The sequence below is a fragment of the Gopherus flavomarginatus genome, chromosome 3 (genome assembly GCF_025201925.1).
Source record: "Gopherus flavomarginatus isolate rGopFla2 chromosome 3, rGopFla2.mat.asm, whole genome shotgun sequence".
In the NCBI taxonomy this organism is placed as follows: Eukaryota; Metazoa; Chordata; order Testudines; family Testudinidae; genus Gopherus; species Gopherus flavomarginatus.
The window spans coordinates 95,763,696-95,782,451 of NC_066619.1; the positions used below are offsets into that span (position 1 = coordinate 95,763,696).

General features: G+C 41.3%; 1 protein-coding gene across 3 annotated transcripts in view; it reads right to left on the minus strand.

Moving 5' to 3' along the window:
- DOCK8 (dedicator of cytokinesis 8) overlaps positions 1–18,756 on the minus strand; it is a 147,380-nt gene continuing 128,624 nt past the window's right edge. For 2 of the 3 annotated variants that reach the window (XM_050944253.1, XM_050944255.1), the window contains 10 exons: positions 18,349–18,541; positions 13,878–14,021; positions 12,959–13,090; positions 11,884–12,018; positions 10,509–10,598; positions 8,054–8,290; positions 6,420–6,563; positions 4,806–4,912; positions 3,192–3,362; positions 1–2,657 (listed from right to left, as the gene is read on the minus strand). In XM_050944253.1, coding sequence (XP_050800210.1) covers positions 2,597–2,657; positions 3,192–3,362; positions 4,806–4,912; positions 6,420–6,563; positions 8,054–8,290; positions 10,509–10,598; positions 11,884–12,018; positions 12,959–13,090; positions 13,878–14,021; positions 18,349–18,541 — 1,414 coding nt within the window. In that variant the 3' untranslated portion in view covers positions 1–2,596. The remainder of the gene's footprint in view (positions 2,658–3,191; positions 3,363–4,805; positions 4,913–6,419; positions 6,564–8,053; positions 8,291–10,508; positions 10,599–11,883; positions 12,019–12,958; positions 13,091–13,877; positions 14,022–18,348; positions 18,542–18,756) is intronic. The other variant, XM_050944254.1, reaches the window with a different exon arrangement.

Here is an 18,756-nt window from a genome sequence, read left to right on the forward strand (position 1 = left end):
TCAGTTTTTACTGAAACTTACACTTTATTGCAAAATGGAATATCAGAACTCAGTACTTTTACTATTTACACAGTTCAGCTCTTAAATATGCACATCGTGTTTCATTTTTGCAAGCGATGACGTTCACATTGGAAACCCTTACTGACACTGGTGAGCAATCAGATTATGCGTGGAATTAACAGCTCACCAATGTGAGCAAGGGATTCAAAATCTAGCCCTTATTAACTATTGTAGATTTTCCGAAGTATTTCTTCGACTAATAGACCTATTGTACAGGACCACACAATATGGAACACTTAGACACTCAAAACACAGTGCATACAAATCAAGCAGTATGCAGCATATTTGTAGGTTTCCCATTTTTTGGTTACCTGAGGTTTCTGTTAGCTAGCTGTAAATGATAAACATCTTGAGAACAGTGAAGCTGGATTGTGGGGTGAGAGGGAGGGAGTGGAGTCAGTGGTTTGTGATCTTGAAGATACTTTGATCATCTTTCAGAAAAGGGTGTTAAAAACAATAATAAAAAGCACAATGTTGTGGCATGCCAAGAATCCATAGTTACCAGGCTGTGGGAAGTTAACCTTTGTTTAGTTTGTAAATGTTTCAAAGCAATTTAATTAAAGGAAAGGCACTCTCAGGAGGCATCTGTTGGCTTTTAATTTAATAGACTGTTTACTTACGTACTTCAGATGCTTTGGCTTCAAGATGCACGGAGCACCTACTCCTGAAATATTGAATTTTGCCGGGAGTGTGGGTGGGGCGGGGAAATAGTCTTACAGCCAAAGAGTTTGTTTTTATACATCAGTACAAATACCAGTGTTTATTTAACCCATTCCTTTTCCTATCCTGGTGTGAATCTCTGGATTTGCCACAAATAACTTCAGAAACACTCCTTAAACTTTTATATATTTGTGCTCTGCTGTTGATGTAACTGCTGGGGGGATGTACACATTTTCAGAATGGGAAGATTGGAGATGCCCATGAAGGGTCAAAATACTTTCAGTTCTTCTATGAAATTAAAAACAAAGGAACCAGCAATCCATCAGCCTGACTATCATTTATGCTCACACTGCAAAGCAGTGTGCAGAATCCTTACGTTTTAAAGAAATTCCCCTGTCCCTTCTGAAATGCTTTGGCCGGGTACGACTCTGAAAACAAAGTACGAGGGAGAAACCTTGGTTTATTATTTTTTAAAACTCGTATTTTATTCACAGAGCAGACAGCCTTTTATGTAAAGTATTTTTTCTATTTCAAATAATCATGTTAATCTTTTACTAAAAAATTACCAAGATGATGTAAAACTGAATTATACCATTAAATCCTGATGTTTTAAAAAGCAGCACTACTGTTTCCATAGAACTTAATTTAAAAGAATAAGAATTAAGGGAATCCATGTGGTCAGCAGGACTGAGTGTGTGGATTTGGGAGATGGAAGTTCCTGCATTCAAATCTTGGTTTTGACATTGTCTCACTAGGTGCATTGGACAAGTCACTGTATATTGCTCTCTCTCTCTCTGTCTTACCCAAGAATGATAATACTTGCTTATTTCATAGATGTGTTGTGAAGATCAATAGTTAATGTTTGTACAGGGCTCTGAATATGCAAAGCACTATTTATTTATTATAAATATTTAAGTGCTAATTATGATGATGTCTTAAAACTTCACAAAGATGAAATGCATTGTGGGCAATCCTCACAGTGCACTCCTGTAGTTCGTCTCTTTTCAGAGAGCTCTCTAAAAGAGCAGTGTGTACTTAAGAGTTGCATCACTTATAGTTTAGCTCTGTACTGTTAATGTCAATTTTACTGAACATGACACTGGTTAAAAAAATCTTAGTCTCACAGAGAAGTAGCTCACATATTTAACTAAAACAATTTTTAAAAGATCTATCTTTGAGGATAGGCAAGTTATGCAGAAATTACTGCTTGCTGTTTCTTGTCTTTGAAGCTTCACTGTGAGAAGCCTTGTAAGACAAAGTCCTTTCTATTTTAAAAAATGTACATAGATTGCTATGATACAGGGAGTATAAGTGAGCAAAGTTGACTGTAAACATTATACATCTTTCCTAGGGCTTCAATTCAGTAAAGCATTTACACACATTTAAATTCTTCCCTGTTTAGAACAGCATTTAAGTATGCATTCAACATTCAGACGGTGTGGCAGTCCTGTGGGTCATGCTTAAGTGCTGTCCAGAACAGGAACCTATATAGGCAACATTCTCCAGGGCCCATTAGGCATACTGGATTGATTCTCTTGACACTTCGGTCAAACCCCAGGAACTTGTCTCTTTGTAAATAGTGATTGGCCCCTGCACAATAAAATCAATTATTCAATTATCTATCCTTCATAATTCTCTGAACAATATTTTACAATAAATACAAAAGCAGCCTAAGTCCACCCCCTTTTCAGCCTCTTTCCCGCCCGATCCCCATTTTTCTTTGGTCCTGTACATTTCGTTGAACACTCAGTGCAAACGGCTGAGAATGTGTACATGTTACATTGTGAGAAGAGTTTCCCAGTTTGCATAGCATTGGAGTATCCTCTCCTAGCTGATCCACAGCAAATGGATCTTTCTTTTCTGAAGCAGACAGTCCTTAGATGTTCTGTGAAGAGTGGGCTTCGTATTTCTTAAAACTAGAGTTACGAAAAGAATCCCTGAAATGGAATAAATTTAGAAATAAAACATGGGATTGTCAATCACACAATGGGATATTTTAATACCTGATAGACATATTTTACTCTTTTTCCTTGACGCAAATAAGTGGTGTTGGAAAGAACAACATATTAATAAGTATAAAGCATCCCACAGTTTATATATCTGGATCCTGGATTTGCAACATGCAGCCCTGAAGTGAAATGATCACACTTATTTTATGATCAATAAACACCAGGTGCTGGAATATATGTATTTTTTTCTCATGTACCTTGGGAAACGCCACAGGCTTCAAATAATGAGGAGCTGGCGGGACATTTAATCACCCGTTTCTAAACTGATTCTTATATTAGTGTAAAAATTCTATCCATCCTTCACCTTGCGGTACAGCAGCTTGAGTAGCACAATTAACGCTTTATTCTATCTAATTTTGGGGCTGTACCTCAGAAGCAGAGGGAAGAACTGTCTCACATCTCACAAATAAAGAGGCACTATTTTTGTTAGCATACGAACGGCATCCATTGCCCTAGTTGTACCTTGTTGTACTGTGGACTTTCACTATAGGCTTGTACAGCTCTGGGATTTTCCTCTCAATCATCGGCCTAAGGTTCTCTTTCAGCTTGCTATAGTTCTTTTTGAGTTCCTGCTGATACTCCCGCTGATCTGCAGTAATAAGGCGCTTGTTTTTCTCCACTGCTTCACCACATCTGTTCTCAAAATAAAGATTAAAAAACACATCGGTTAATTCCAACAAACACTTTAAAAATGTATTATGGTGAGTTTGTGTTAGATAAAGCAAGATTTCAGTCTGTCCGATTATTTGCTGCCAGACTCACACAGTCCTCTGGTTATGAGTTTACCATTTATTAGATATTAAAAATACATGAAGGAAATAAACACATTTCAATGACCATTGTGACACCAGATTAAATTTGTACTGAAGTAAAAGGACACATCTTCACTGGAAGTCAGTGAAGTTGCCCTTATACATAACTCGCATCTCAATATGCATGCACACATGACTAGATGGTTATATATTTGACTGTAAGCATGCAGAATAAGATTTCTATGCATATCGGGCAGTACACTCTCAAAGCAAGCATGCACATCTGCATACATGCAAATGTTCCTGCCTCCCAGAGCTGGTTGAAAAGTTTAATAATAATAATTGGAGATATGCCTATATCTCCCAGAACTGGAAGGGACCTCAAAAGGTCATTGAGTCCAGCCCTCTACCTTCACTAGCAGGACCAAGTGCTGATTTTTGCCCCAGCTCCCTAAGGATTGAACTCACAACCCTGGGTTTAGCAGGCCAATGCTCAAACCACTGAGCTATCCCTCCTGTCATGGAACAGTTTTCTGCCAGAAAATGCTGAGTCAACAAAATTGAGACAGGCCTGTCTCACTTTAAACAAAATTTGACAAAAAAGATAACAAAGCACTTTGTTTTGACATTTCCGAAACAAAGTTCTTTGGAATTCTTGTTTTCTGGGAAATTTCAACTTTTCATTCTGATTTGGACTGCAGGGAAACTGAAAGGGAGGAGGGATAGCTCGGTTTGAGCATTGGTCTGCTAAACCCAGGGTTGTGAATTCCATCCTTGACAGGGCCACTTAGGGATCGGGGCAAAAATCTGTCTGGGGATTGGTCCTGCTTTGAGCAGGGGGTTGGACTAGATAATCTCCTGAAGGTCCCTTCCAACCCTGAGATTCTGTGAAAATGTTGGAGTTTCCCACTGAATGGAAATTCTGAGTTTCCATTGACTAATACATGTATACATAGGCACAGGAACCATGGGTGTGGGGGGTTCTGCAGGATCCTCAGGTTTTACACAAGGCTCCATTCCCATCCCCACATTCAGGGTCCCTGCTGCCAACCCTGCACCCAGAGCTCTGCAACCTGGGCCCCAGCCTCAGCCCCCTTATCCATGCCCCCCTCTCCCACAGCCCCAGCCCTGCAGGGGGCACAGAAAGGGGTGAGGGTACAGCATCCTCACTCTAAAAAGTGTTCCAGCACCACTGCCTATATATGGTGTGAAAATCTAGTTCCTGATGTTTAATGCATTGATTTGTATTGTGAATGACATTAACATGGCTACAGTTCCACACTCCAGCTTCAACAGATCTTCAATTAGTTTTCCTTTCACTCACCTCATTATAAATTCTTTGAAGCATAATCTCAGCTTGTTGTGATGTCGGTAAAGTTTTGGGTCTGCTGGAATTTCTGCCAGGAACACCTGGGCTACCTCTAGTGGTCCCTTATAGGAATAACACAGTATAATATTACAAAGAACATATTTCCTGCATTAACTGAAAAGGAAGCACAAAACTGATTTATTTGGTTAGAGTGTGTTTGGGTTTTTTTATGTCAGTGCTGGAGTGACAAAAAAAATCATATGTTGACATTGTAGCAGGAAGCTGCCCTTTTAAGGGTTTTCCCTGACTGTGTTGCATTAACCACTGCTTCTTTGCCTTTCTTTTCTTTGCCAGTCCAAGGTTAGGCCAACATATTCTGTTCTGTTCTACTTTTGTCCATCATACCCTACTGCCATTGATTCCTCTATGAAAAGAAAATGGATTATCTCCATCTGGAAAGGAGTGAGCAGGGACTTTCCTACTGCCAAACTATTTTACATGGAAGATGCACAACTACTAAGTGATGGGCGGCAATACAAAACTCCTAGCATAGACGGTTAAGAACATGAAAATAATGTTTCTTCCACCGTACAAAAGTGCACGTTCCTATAAGGAGTTCAATCTAGTGGCGGTTTTGGTGGAAGAAGAATGGGTAGGAAATGAAGGGAGTAGGATCTAATTAGCAGGGGCAATCAATTATTTTTTATCAAGATCAAAATTTCTTGATCAAGGTATAGTCAAGGTCCAGACTCCAGAGAAAATAATACAAAAATAATAACAATAATGATAATAATAAGTAAATAAAAAGATGTTGTGGTCCATTCAAGGCATCTGGCAGTCCTGATTTGGCCTGCAGTCCATCTATTGACTACCCTGGATTAAGGGAACCAAGCTCTGCTGAGGCATGCTTAGGGCCTTGCTTTTTTCCTCTTAGTTTGTCTTCATAACGTTTGGTTTTTGTTAAGGAGTGTGTGTTGTAATAAACTACAATTGAGTGTTGTGGGGGTTTTTTTGGTACTTTCTTACATGCTAAGAGTTCTGGGATTCTGGTGGCCTCCCAGCAGAGAGATTTACTCCTTGAGTATTCCCTTAAGTTGATGGGATGGTCAGTGCTCTTGTGAAGGAAAAATCTCTCTAAAGATGAGTCAATTCAGTATGAGTAACCGCTTAGAGATTCAAATGCATATCCATACATTAGCTGCACTCTCTGAATCCACTGTAACTGCAAAATTGGGCTGTAAATGTAATGGGAACAGGCTGGTGCTAGAGAGCTAATATTTCTTGCTTCCAGTTGGGGTAAAAAATCCCTGTCTCTTAACATTTTAGCACTTCCGTCTTTGGTCAAAACAAGGAAATGCAAAGATTTACAAAAATAAATCATGGTGGGTAAAAAGTTATCCTGATTGTTCTGAACTTCAGAAAAAAAGTTTTCCCATCCCCAGGGGTTACTCCACAAAGATGAGCAACAATGGACAGAGTTCAAAGGGGTATCTGCAAGTAATCAGTCTAACTGGAAGTTCTTTCACCAATGCAAGACAAAATGAGGTAGAAGAAAGCATACTGGGGAAAAAAAGAAACATGCCAAAGGCTGTGCAGAAGATACATTATTTTGCTGAGCTTGACTTTTACCTGATTTACTGTTGCTCCAACAGAACCCTGCAGCACCATCTGGAGCATTTTGGCATCTGGTGGCTCCTGGTTGGTTGCAACAGCCAGTTCTAGTGTCTTCTTCTGCATGTCTTCAATAGCAACTTCAATTGGGGTTAAAATGAACTAATACAATGTAAGGATAGATGCATTATTGTCCGAGTAATACTTGTATTACAGTTGTTACAGGCACTGCAGCTGAGTAAAGCTGTTTTTGTGCTGGGTCACAGCCAGGGTGGTCAAGATTAACCTTTTGTGGACCCAGCGTCAAACATATTTGTGGGCCCCCATGTAGTTTTTATGGGCCCCTTCCGAGTGTGGGCCTAGTGTGACGGTGCCATTGGTGCCACAGAAAATGTGCTACTGCCGGGATGGGGATGAAAACATTTATTCAAAAACAAAATAAGATATTTGAAGCCACACTTGATTGTGACCTCCACTCAGCCCACAGAGAACAAACTGGGCTAACATCAATGACCTGGAATACCCTTGATTTGGTTTGTGTGGGAGGGAGCTATTTGTTAGTTTTATCCTTTTTGTCTAAACACTCAGGACCTGGGGCCCTGAACACAAGTGCTTAATTAGCTCACTTATGAGCCATATTAAGCCCGAATGTAGCAGTCAGTGGTGTTGCACCAGATGGTCCCCACCATCACCCAAAGTTATGTTTCGTAAATACATTTTTTGAAAGCTGCATTTTCTACTTTGGTACAATAATGTTTACAAAACCTTTTTAAAAGTTAGTTTCTTTAGCCTATTTCTCCTTTTGCCTCGCCACCTCTCATGACTGCAAGTGAAGCAGTAAAGTTACTGGGGAGGAGTGTGGGGAGGAAAATTGCTGGTGCCCATCTTTTGCAGGGAGAAAGGGCCGCTGAGACACACACACACACTTTACCACAAAGGCTACCACAATCCAGCCTCAAGCCCCTACCCCAACCTTCACACCTGGGCTCTCCCCCCATCCCTCCTACTGTCCTCACCCCACACAACTAACCCCACCCTCACACAAAGGCTCTCCTGAATCTCCTTGCTACTGGCCACCCCCCAACTTTCACCCTGGGGCTGTCACCTCCCTTCCTTCTCCTGCCCCCACCCCCAGAGCCAACCCCCACCTTCAACCCAGGCTCTCCCATCCCTCCAATATCACTCAAACCAGCCAGATTTAACCACCTGTAAATTCTGAGTCAAATCCATACACCAGTAAAGTCAATGGAAAGACATCAACGGGCTTAGGATCAAGTCCTATATCTACATTTATTTTTATTCTAGGTTATTGGCTTTCTAGCTAACATGGTCACTATGCTTCCTACTTTTACAAAACTGCTATCCTCTCGTTCCCGTCACACCTCTTCTGCCATTATCCTTACAATGGGATGCTATGTGGAACACTCGTCTCCCCAATGCTCCGAAAACCTGCAGGAGCATGCATTCATGCATCCGTTGACCTAATCTATGGCATTTCTATAGTGCCAGTCAGTGTACAATTTAACAGAAATGTAAATTTTCCTCACTCAGCACAGAGCTTGAAATCATCCTCTTCCACCAACACCCTCAATCCCTATCTAATGGCTGAGCTCCATACTCAAATTCACAGCTCTCACAAAGATGTCCATTACCTCTTCCTTTTGAATGACATTGATTCTGGTTTTGACATAGGGGAAAGCATGCATTGTGGTCAGGATAGTATTCCTCTTGTACTGTTCACTCAGATCACCCCTGGGGCGTCCATCCAGGGTAAAAGGGGTGGTGTACATGAAACGCCGGAGGCTGAAGTTCTTCTCAAAGTAGGTCACCCGGTCTTTCATCTCATATTCATCAAAATAGGGCTCCACAAATGTGATTTGTATGTAGGCCTGGAGGAGGGGGAAGGAAGAATCTTTGTTTTAGTGCCAAGACAAATGATTATGAAATAAATGGAATGCATGAAACATCACAGAGCTCACAGTGAGATGGCATGTGCTAGAAGAGCACACAGGCTGTGTTTTGTTTATTATTAATTTGCTTTCACACACAGCAAGACCTCTCTGATTCTACCACAGCTGCAATGACCTCATGTTGTCCAGAACCTACTCAGAGGCTTCAGTGTTCTGTATCTCCACTTTCCTTTCCCCCACTTTGCATCTGTACCACTCCCCTTAAAGTAATTTGTTACTGACTTCAATGAGGCAGGACTGGACTACCTGGGTGCTGAATATACACTTCTGAAACCTGCTGACTTAAATGAAGTTGCAATGGTGCGAGAGGAGAATTTGGCCTATATGGGTTTAACCATTTGATTGAAACGTACCAAAGAAAACTAACATGTTGCCTCTAGGCAGTGACTGTGTTCTCCAATCAAGACTGCCCATGGACTTTATTTTGGGGTTGGGGCAAGGGAGAAGTACTAAAGAAACCAAAATTCAGAACAGACAACACAAGTCTTATTTTTTCACTCGTACCATTTTTTTACTAATGTTAGCTCAATATAAACTAAGGAAAACAAGCATAGAAAGAGGAGAAAAAAAGAAAAATGGAAACCACAAATATTAAACAAAAATGTAACGTGGAGATAGATATAGTTTTCCACTAAGCCCTGGAAAGTGATCAGGATTTCCTATCACAATACGCTTACTCTGGACTCTGCACTGGCTGCAGATCCAATTCCACGTGAACTTCAGTGTCTTTGTCTTTATAGTGATAAATAGAAAAGGATCTGGCTGTCTCAGAGACTGCCTCTCACTCCAAGCTCAAGTCTTGTCTATGTATCTTAGGTACTTATCTGACCTCCATCACTGTACTATCTGAACACCTAACAATCTTTAATGTATTTATCAACACCACACTCCATGTAATGCTATCATCCCCATGGTACAGATAGGGAATTGAGGCACCATGAAGCTAAATGACTTGCCCACAGTCACCTAGGAAGTCTGTGGTACAGCAGGGACTTGAATCGAGATCTCCAAAGTCCTAGGCTAATGCCCCTAGCCATTGGATCATCCTTCCTATCCTCTTGTGATGACTCTCTTCATGCTGCATTCTGAAGTCTATTAGTCTGCTCCCAGTAGCTCTTATGTAACACCGTCCATTGTGACAGACCCAGGCCAGTGGGGTACAAGAGTCTGGTAGAGGGCAAATATACTGGTCACTGGATGAGTAGTTTTCTGTTCCCTGAGTGACCAGAGCAGGGGCTGCACTAGAGTAATCAGGAACCTGCTAGAACCAATTAAGGCAGACAGGCTGATTAGATCACCTGCAGCCAATCAAGGCAGGCTAATCAGGGCACCCGGGTTTAAAAAGGAGCTCACTCCAGTCAGGGAGGGGGGTGCAGAGGAGAGGAAGTGTGTGAGGAGCTGGGAGCAAGAGGCACAAGGAGCTGAGAGTGAGAGTGAGAGTGAGAGTGAGCTGCTGGAGGACTGAGGAGTAAAAGCATTATCAGACACCAGGAGGAAGGTCCTGTGGTGAGGATAAAGAAGGTGTTTGGAGGAGGCCATGGGGAAGTAACTCAGGGAGTTGTAGCTGTCACGCAGCTGTTACAAGAGGCACTAAAAACAGCTGCAATCCACAGGGCCCTGGGCTGGAACCCGGAGTAGAGGGCAGGCCCGGGTTCCCCCCATACCTCCCAACTCCTGATCAGACACAGGAGAAGCTGACCCAGACTGTGGGGAAGATCACTGAGGTGAGCAAATCCGCCAAATAAGTGCAGGACCCACCAAAGTAGAGGAGGAACTTTGTCACACCATGTAGAGCTCACAAGTGCTAGTGCTTTTTATATTTGGAGAAACTGAAACACTGAGGGGTGAAGTGACTTGCCTAGAATCACACAGCAGGTCAGCTGTAGAGCAAGGAGGGACAGAGATCAGGGTGTCTGATTTACAGTCCAGTGCCCTATTCACTGGACCACGTTGCCTCCCCAGTTTGTTTTATAATGATAGCCTTGAACATCAAATACTGACACACACACATCTCAGCTTTACTTGTCTGAGTCAGCATTAAGGTCTCACAGGCAGCTTCGCGCTCTCCTTTTTTTCAATCACTCAGTGCTCAGTTCTGTTCGAAGGATACGAATAGCTGGGCTAATACCTTCCGTACCTTATTGGGATGCAGCTTGCTTCTGTCTACAGGAGTGGAGTCTTTAATCACCTCCACAGCATCCTCCCCAAAGCACTGACCATAAAACCCCTGACAAGGAAAAAATAATTATTCAGAGGTGATTTTATCCACCTGTAATGCAATACAAGTCATCTGTGCTGCTCTGATCAAGACCAGGAGTTGTGAGAAGTTCTGGATGTAATGCAGTAAGTATGCTACAGAAAGTGTTAAAGTCTGCAGAGGCCTAGACACCTTACTGATGAAGTCCCAATACTGAATTGTTAAGTAGGGTATGTCTACACTTACAGAGTTTTTGCGCTGTAAGTTTCACCGGTGTTAGGGAACCGGTGAAAGTAAAGCGCTGGTTTGTGTACTCACTCAATTCCTCAGGTGTCAGAGAGTGTTTACTCTAGCAGCACTTCCATCGCCAATGAGAGCAGCACCGTAGGGCAGCTATCCCACAGTGCAGCTCTCTTGACAGGTCTTGTGGGAAGGGGGCAGTGAGCGGAAGGCATTCTGGGTCCCTGCTCAGTGCCCCGTGCTGCCCTGCTTCATGTCTCAGCAGCCTCATTACTTCCTGGTTTCTTCCATGGCATTTTTAAAAAACCTCCTGCTGTCTGGCTGCTTTCCCCACCACATCTACAAACAAAGGGAAAGGGAGTTTCAAACTTCCCAGGGATTACAGGGGGAGAGGCGGACATCGGTGCATCAGAGCAGTGGAGATGCTGGCCAGAATGGCCACTTTTGGAACTGTGGGATATCCTCTGGAGGCCAAAAGGTGTTGATACTGCTAGAACATGTTTTCACATTCACAGCAGTGCAAAAAGAACAGCGGTAAGAGCTGTATGCCTGTATGTGGCTTTCTTTTTGCGGTGAAACTTCTGAGTTTCCCCACAAAAAGTCATTAACAAGTGTAGACACTCCTGTGGTTTTAGCACAAAAAAGGGACTTCTTGCACTTTAAAAGGTAAGTGTAGACATACCGTAAAAGGCAGAGTGTCAGCAAAGAAGGGGAAAAAAGCAAAGAATCTGTCATTGCTGCCGTAAGCAAAAGTTCCAAAAGGATTCAAAACAAAACTTGCATCCCCTCAGGTTAAGTCCCTGAATTCCTTATAGAGGGAGGGAGGCCAACCACCTCAAGACATGGGACCACAGAGTAATGAAAATTCTAACATTATGTCATCCTGCTGTTAGAGGGGCTGCAATCCAAGGTATCAGATACACAGACACAATGATCTGAAATATAAATCAACTTGATTGACCTTTGTACATTACCACCACCTACAGCTGCTGTGCTGTGACTTCTTTATTTACCCTACTATTTTCTTAGAAAGTATAACACAAAGCAGGAAGTTATACAGCTATGATCTCTTTACCTCGAGTCTGTGAGAAATCTCAGGAAGTTTAGTAATTGCAGGCTCTTTATAAACAAATTCCTGTTCATCTAAGTCCCCAAATTTGGATCCATAGAAACCAACACGGAAGTAAGTTCCAAACATTCGCTTTTGACCCTGATTGATAAAGGGGGGGAAAATTACATTTAGCTTTTCTTCCCTTAAATATAATCCAGTGTTGATGCCTTATTCATCTGATTTATACATGAGGAACCCCATGGACCTTAGGTTTGTCCAGATTTCAGAGCAAAATATGACCCTATGTAATATCACCTTGTTTAACATAGCGCAGTTCAATTTCCTATTAGAAAAAAAAAACAACTATAAAAGTTAAAAGGGGCACTGTTGATTCAAATTTGGCTCAAAGTTTAGGTTTTGTATGAACTCACTTTTGCAAATCTAAAACAATAGAAATGTTTATTTAAAAAAAAATTCCAATGGAAACATTTTAAAAACAAACATTAATCAACATTCAAATATTTGCAACTCACAAAACTTTGTAGTATTGTAAAAGTCCAGGAGCACTTGAAAGTGACTAGAAACTAAACTGACTGATCTATTTTCATTGTCCAAACCAGGAGAAATACAGAAACAGTATAAATACTGAAAAGTAAATTAGGTTTTACAATTCTGTTTTTGTAATCTATGGTACTAGTAACACTGGCAAGAAAATTCTTTTTCTTTTTGAATGTGTGTGGCCAAATGTAATCATGCTTGCTTTCACCTGGTCTAAATTTTATCTGTGATTTTTTTTTAACTCTGTGTCCCTTTAAAATATTTTGAACGTTCTATTAATCTCTTTTTATACATGTTGTTTATAATCCTCTCCCATCTCTTCATATTTCTCTGAGTCATTATGTTTCTCTTCAATGTAGACTGTCCTTAACAGGCAAGATCTAAATTACAACAACATGTAGTCCAAAACAGATGGAAACTCTGATGAGAGGAAGGAAGTGCTCCTGTTTGGTTGTATGGTCTTATCTTCACCATCCCGTAAGCAAACACTGCAGCGCAGCAACACACAACTTGCTCACAGAGAACCAGCAGCAGCAGGTACCTTGTTAATAATGCTGTCGAAGGCTTTCTGAAGCTTGCTGTGAGTAGAGGTAAGCTTCCTGAAGTCTCGATGTGCTTCCAGGATGGGGATGACAATTTTGTAGACCTCGTTCACAGTTTCGTACAATCCCCCCTTGTAAAAGGGAATTAAAAAAAGGAAAGAAATTGAGTTTTCATACACTATATAAAGAGATTGGACCGTCACTACAGGCATTGTAGGACAAGTTATTTTATAACCTCATATTTCTGATATGATGCCTGTTTTACCTTTTAAAAAAATCAGAAAAGTGATTATGAGCCTATGGGAGTATAATTATATTACCATGTATTCATTTAGTAAAATGTCTTATCAAGCATCCACAAAGCTCCTTAGTGATGTATACATGTGCTGAGTTGGATGGAGTTTAACTGCATGACTCCCTTTAAAGTAAATGAAAATTGTGAGGCCAAACTCTGACTGTGCTCTATATGAAAGCATATGGGTAACTCTTAGGGTCTACAGTCTATGCAGTATTAATTCATATTAATGAAGATCTTTTTCAAATTTACTATATCAGGGTAATACCCAGAGGGCTCAGTTCACTCCTGGTGCAAACCAAATTGCAAGCTCCAAGCAGTGATCAGTCTGCCTGCAGCTGGGGCACTGCAATTCCCCCACCAGAAGTGGGCATGGCCAGCCTGGGAGCCAATACTGGTGGGGGTCCTATAGGAGCCTTGGCAGAATGTTAAACTTGCCAATCCCCAGGGATAAGTCCCACCCCACGCATCTACCCCTGAGGGCACAAGAAGTGAAAACTGCACTCCCTTGCACTTACAGGAGCGAGTCTGACCCAATGGCCAAAATCATCCCTGGGGTAACTCCATTATCTTCAGCACAGTCATACAGGGATGAATTTGGCCCACCCTGTCTATTCACTCACCGTGCTGAAGAGCTCTGCAGCTTGTTCCAGCAGCCCTACCAGGCCGCTTTCAGAGAAATACCTCCCAGAACATATCCCATCCTCATCTGGAGACAAAATATCATCCGAAACAGCAGATTCCTCCAGCACATTGGAGGAAATATTCTGAAATAGATCACAGCAGAGACCCCCATAGGGCTTGGAAACCAAAACCAACAGACTATCACAGAGGCACACCCTGCAACAGAGATTCTTCACTGACAAGAGCCTTAACACAACAGAAATAAAATAACAGAAGTCCCGCTGCCGGATACAAGGCTACCTTTCATCAAGAAGCTCTTATCACGTCATAAACCCCAGGACTAGAGATCAAGGGGCTTGTCACCAGAATCCCGACATTTCCCTCCCACCTCACAATTTTGAAACGAAACTCCCCACAAGTCCCAAAATTCCCTCTGCAAGGGAAAGACTTCCAGGCAGCTGCATTTCGGGGAGGGGGGCGCTAAAGGTTTCCATGGTGTCTTGCTCATTTTCACTCTAACAACTCTTCCCCCTTGTCAGCTGAGCATAATTGCCTCCTCCATACATCCTTCCAAGCTTACATTTTCCATGCTTCATATCAGCCCAAAGTTTGGTAAATGGATTTTGACTCCACTTATGCAAGTGTGGGAAAGTGCAATGCATAGGAGGTTGCTTTAGAAACCATAATATTTGAATTCTTTTTTTACTTATACGTGTTTGATTTCTCAATCTCAGTGCTCCTTAATGGTATTTTACTGCATGTAATATATTAGAGCCTGATCCTGAAGGTAAGTTTCCCACTGAAGTCAATTTCTTAATGGAAGATATACTGAATAAAGCCTGCAGGATCAGGCATTTAAGTTTTTAGGCCACTTAGTAAAGTCTGGAAAATGCTTTGGCATCTATTTGAATGAAAACCAACATATAAATCCAAAATCATCATAATATTAGCATTGTTAAATTATATGTAAATACACATAAACATAAAGACACCCCAGCATCAGTAGTTTGCAATAGCTGCAACAATTTCTAGCTTTTGTTTCTAATTGAAAAAAAAAGGTAAACTGAGATCATGTAGTCTCATGTTTTAACAGAAAGTGACATTTGAACTCTGTCTCAGCTGAGGAGAAATGCCAGCTAGCTGGCAATTTGATTTTGGAAAGGCCTTTTTCTAAAATGGCAGACACCAAGTGCCACTACTATTGATCTGACTTAAAGTTCTGATAGCTCACATTAATCACTGCATGGGGATACTCCTCTCCACTGCAGCTTCATGGGCACATTTTCATAGCATCTGAGGTCAGAAGAGACCACTGTGATCATCTCATCTGCGATCATTTTTCCTTCTCTGTGGGAGAAATTCACTCTGTGCAGAGCACCCATACAAGGCCTGTGGGTAACTTTAGTCTCATTTAAACCATAACAGGAAGTCCAAAGAAGAGAGTGGCCGAAATGGGACTTCAGTGACACACAGAGCCTGTGCTTTCCTTAGCACAAAGGGGAACTTCATTCTTTATGATTCATATCAAACATTCATCAGCACTAGAATTTGCTGTTCTTATACACATTTATTTAAAGTGCAAGGATTCAAAAATAATGGGAATTTGGAAGATATGGATAAACTTTTCAGCACTTTGCACTTTGTTATTAATTAATTTATATCAGGATAGCCTTTAGAGGCCTCAATCGAGGTTCAGGGCCTCACTGTACTAGCCACGCAAAGCAAAAAGCCAATCCCTGAGCTAACAAGTTTACAATCTAGTTAACAAATGTACTGCACTTTTCATCCCAGTATCCCAATGTATTTTCACAGGCTGTTTAGTGCTTGGAGTTCTACTGTCCTTTATGAGCACTTTCATGGGAAATGTAAAAGCATTCGGAGCAGTGATTTATTAGAAAGGGGAAGCCAAGGAAATTGCAGCCATCAAATTATCTGTTCATTGGCTCTAAATATTTTCCCACAGCCCCTTTCTATTAGCTAGGAACTGTAGTATCTGAGCACCTCTTCTGTACACTTCTGTGATTTGCATTATCTTTTGAGAAATGTATGCAGGACAACATTCCATTAACTTTGGCCTGCAGCTTTTGTCTTGATCTGCTAGACTTTGGTGTGTCTCCCCACCTTCTATATCTAGGAATTTCACAAATAAGTTAGAGAGAAAGTGGGTGAGGTAATTTCTTTTATTGCCTCAACTTCAGCTAGGGAGAGAGACAGGCTTTTGAGCTTACACAACACTCTTCTTCACCTCCATGTAAGGTCAAAAGTTGTCCCTCTCACCAACAGAAATCGGTCCAATAAAAGATATCACCTCACCCACCTTGTCTCTCTAATTCCAGTGGGACCAACATGGCTACAACAGCACTGCATACAACAAATAAGTTACTGATTCAGGGCCAGATGATCCTGAATATTTTAGCATTCAGGCAACACTTTGGGTAGCTTTATCCAGTTCCACACTCGCATAAGCTGCAGAATTCCAAAGCTCCTGAACTTGCATGATCCTAACAGCAGTTTATTTAACCCTTGCTGTACCCTTCTGGATGTTTAGTGAAGCTTACAGAGCAACAGAAAAGTTTCAGTTCTGAATAATCTACAATCTTTTTCAGTCACATATACTTCAGTTTTCCTTAAGAAAAGCCAACATTTCTAAATAGCACCAACTCACAGGGCTTGATTTTCATTTATGCTACAAATATCCTGGTTCAGGGAGTATAAAGTGGCCTTAAAGTAGATGTATATATAATTTACACTCCCTTTGAGTCCCCTTTACTCAGTGTAAAGGGGACTTAGTGTAACCGACAATCAGGCCCAAGATGAATTCTGTTGAACGAAAGATTTTAGGGTCCATAATGCTAATGAGCTATGTATGAGCATTCTGACAATAGGCTATTCTGTCTTGCATAGCATAAAGAGTAAACGTGATGCTACTGGTTTGTATAAGGGGCTGGAAATTGGAATTCAAGACTTTAATGATTGTGTGAGGGACCTAGGGAAAGTCATTCAATCTCTCTATGCCTCAGTTTACCCATCTGTAAAATTTGGATAATACTACTGCTGACCTAACATAATACTTATATACTAATATTTTATAGCGCCTGCCATCCAACAGCTCAAAGTACATCACAAACATTCCTTAGATTGTAAACTCTTTGGCATAGGAAGCATCTTTTTTGCTTTTGTATTTGTACAACACCAAGCACAGTGGGGTCCTGGTCCATGACTAGGGCTCCTAGGTGCTCCAGTAATACAAATAATAACAATAATAAAGCACTCTGAGCTGATAAGTATTCTCATCTTTCTTGTTTTATAGATAAGGAAACAGAGAGCGATCCACTGGGTGACTTACCCACGATTACATAATAAGTCTGAGCCCAGGCTCTTAATAAAATCCAGATGGTCTCACTAATCTTGTGCTTTAGCCACAAGATCATCCCTTCCACGCTCAGCCTTACCTCAGAGGCACTGCGAGGCTTAAGTAATGTTTGTAAAACGCTTGGAGATCCTCACATGAAAGCTCAGTAATAATACCCAACACTTTGCCTTTTTACAGAGCAAACTGAAACCTCAATTCTGCTCAGATAAATGGCTGTGTCACTGAGAGGTTTCTAGATCCTTAAGCAAGAATATTTGTCATTACCTCTCTACTACAGAGTACTATGGCTCAACTGTCCTTTCTCCAGACATGTATTTTGATGAAGAGCAGATCCACCTGGGATGCTTCTAGACACTATTTGATGTTGATAAGATCAGTGGATTCTAGCTGAGTAAATGAGACAAGATTTCCTACCAAATGATGGTATGGAATACCTTTGGTATGTCTCCCCACCTTCTATATCTAGGAATTTCACAAATTAGTTAGAGAGAAGGTGAGTGAGGTAATTTCTTTTATTGGCTCAACTTCAGCTGGGGAGAGAGACAGGCTTTTGAGCTTACACAGCACTCTTCTTCACCTCCATGTAAGCTCAAAAGCTCAAGACAACTGCAGAAATCCTAGGTTGGACTGACACTTCCAAGGAGGCCTCTCTCCTATTGGTGCACAGGTAGATAATTCATTTAATTGAATGCTAGTTACATGTTAAGAAAAGCCACATGTTGGTGAGAGATTAGCCCTTTATGTTTAGAATGTTTTCTGTGCATCTGATTCAATTAATAGACATGAGTTGTCTACAAAGGAGGGGCTTACTTGCTATATTTTCTGGCTGCTATGTCATTCAGCTATGGCAAAACTATGAAACAGTTTCAGCTATTCCAGCAGTTTAGCGACAGTTGGTCCCAACTCAGTGCTAAGCAATGAGGTCTGTCCGCAAACTAAAGTCTTGGGAAAAGGGGTACATTATACAACTGTTGAATGTCGCCTTCTAGATAGCCCAGATGTGGATTCGGTTAACTGGCTCTGATTGGTGTCAGGCGACGCCTCCCCAAAGTCACTAGAAGAGTACCAGATACAGAAAAAACTCATATTCTTTCTACCTGAAAGCTGACGCTGCCCACTGGCAGGTACTTGTGATCCTCTAGCATGCTCAGGTATTCTGCAACCAGAGCTGCAGCATGGACCAGGCACATGGCTGCCTCAGTGTAGCACTTCTTCTTGGCGTGTTTCTCTGCCATGTTCTGGAGCCAAGTCAGCCTCAAGTCAGGTGATGTCTGATACCCTTTGGCAATTCTAGCAATACAGGTCAAGAAATAGATTTGAATTGGTTTCTTTTCTTTCTTTAAAAAATATATATCTATCTTCATAACTGCTTACAATGTGCATATTGCATCACAAATGAAATTGAAAATTGGTGAATAAAAATCTTTAAAAATGTAGACAATTGACTGGTGCATTTTGTATGTTACATCACAAGGAAAAAGCTCCTTTTGTCTAAACACTGCACC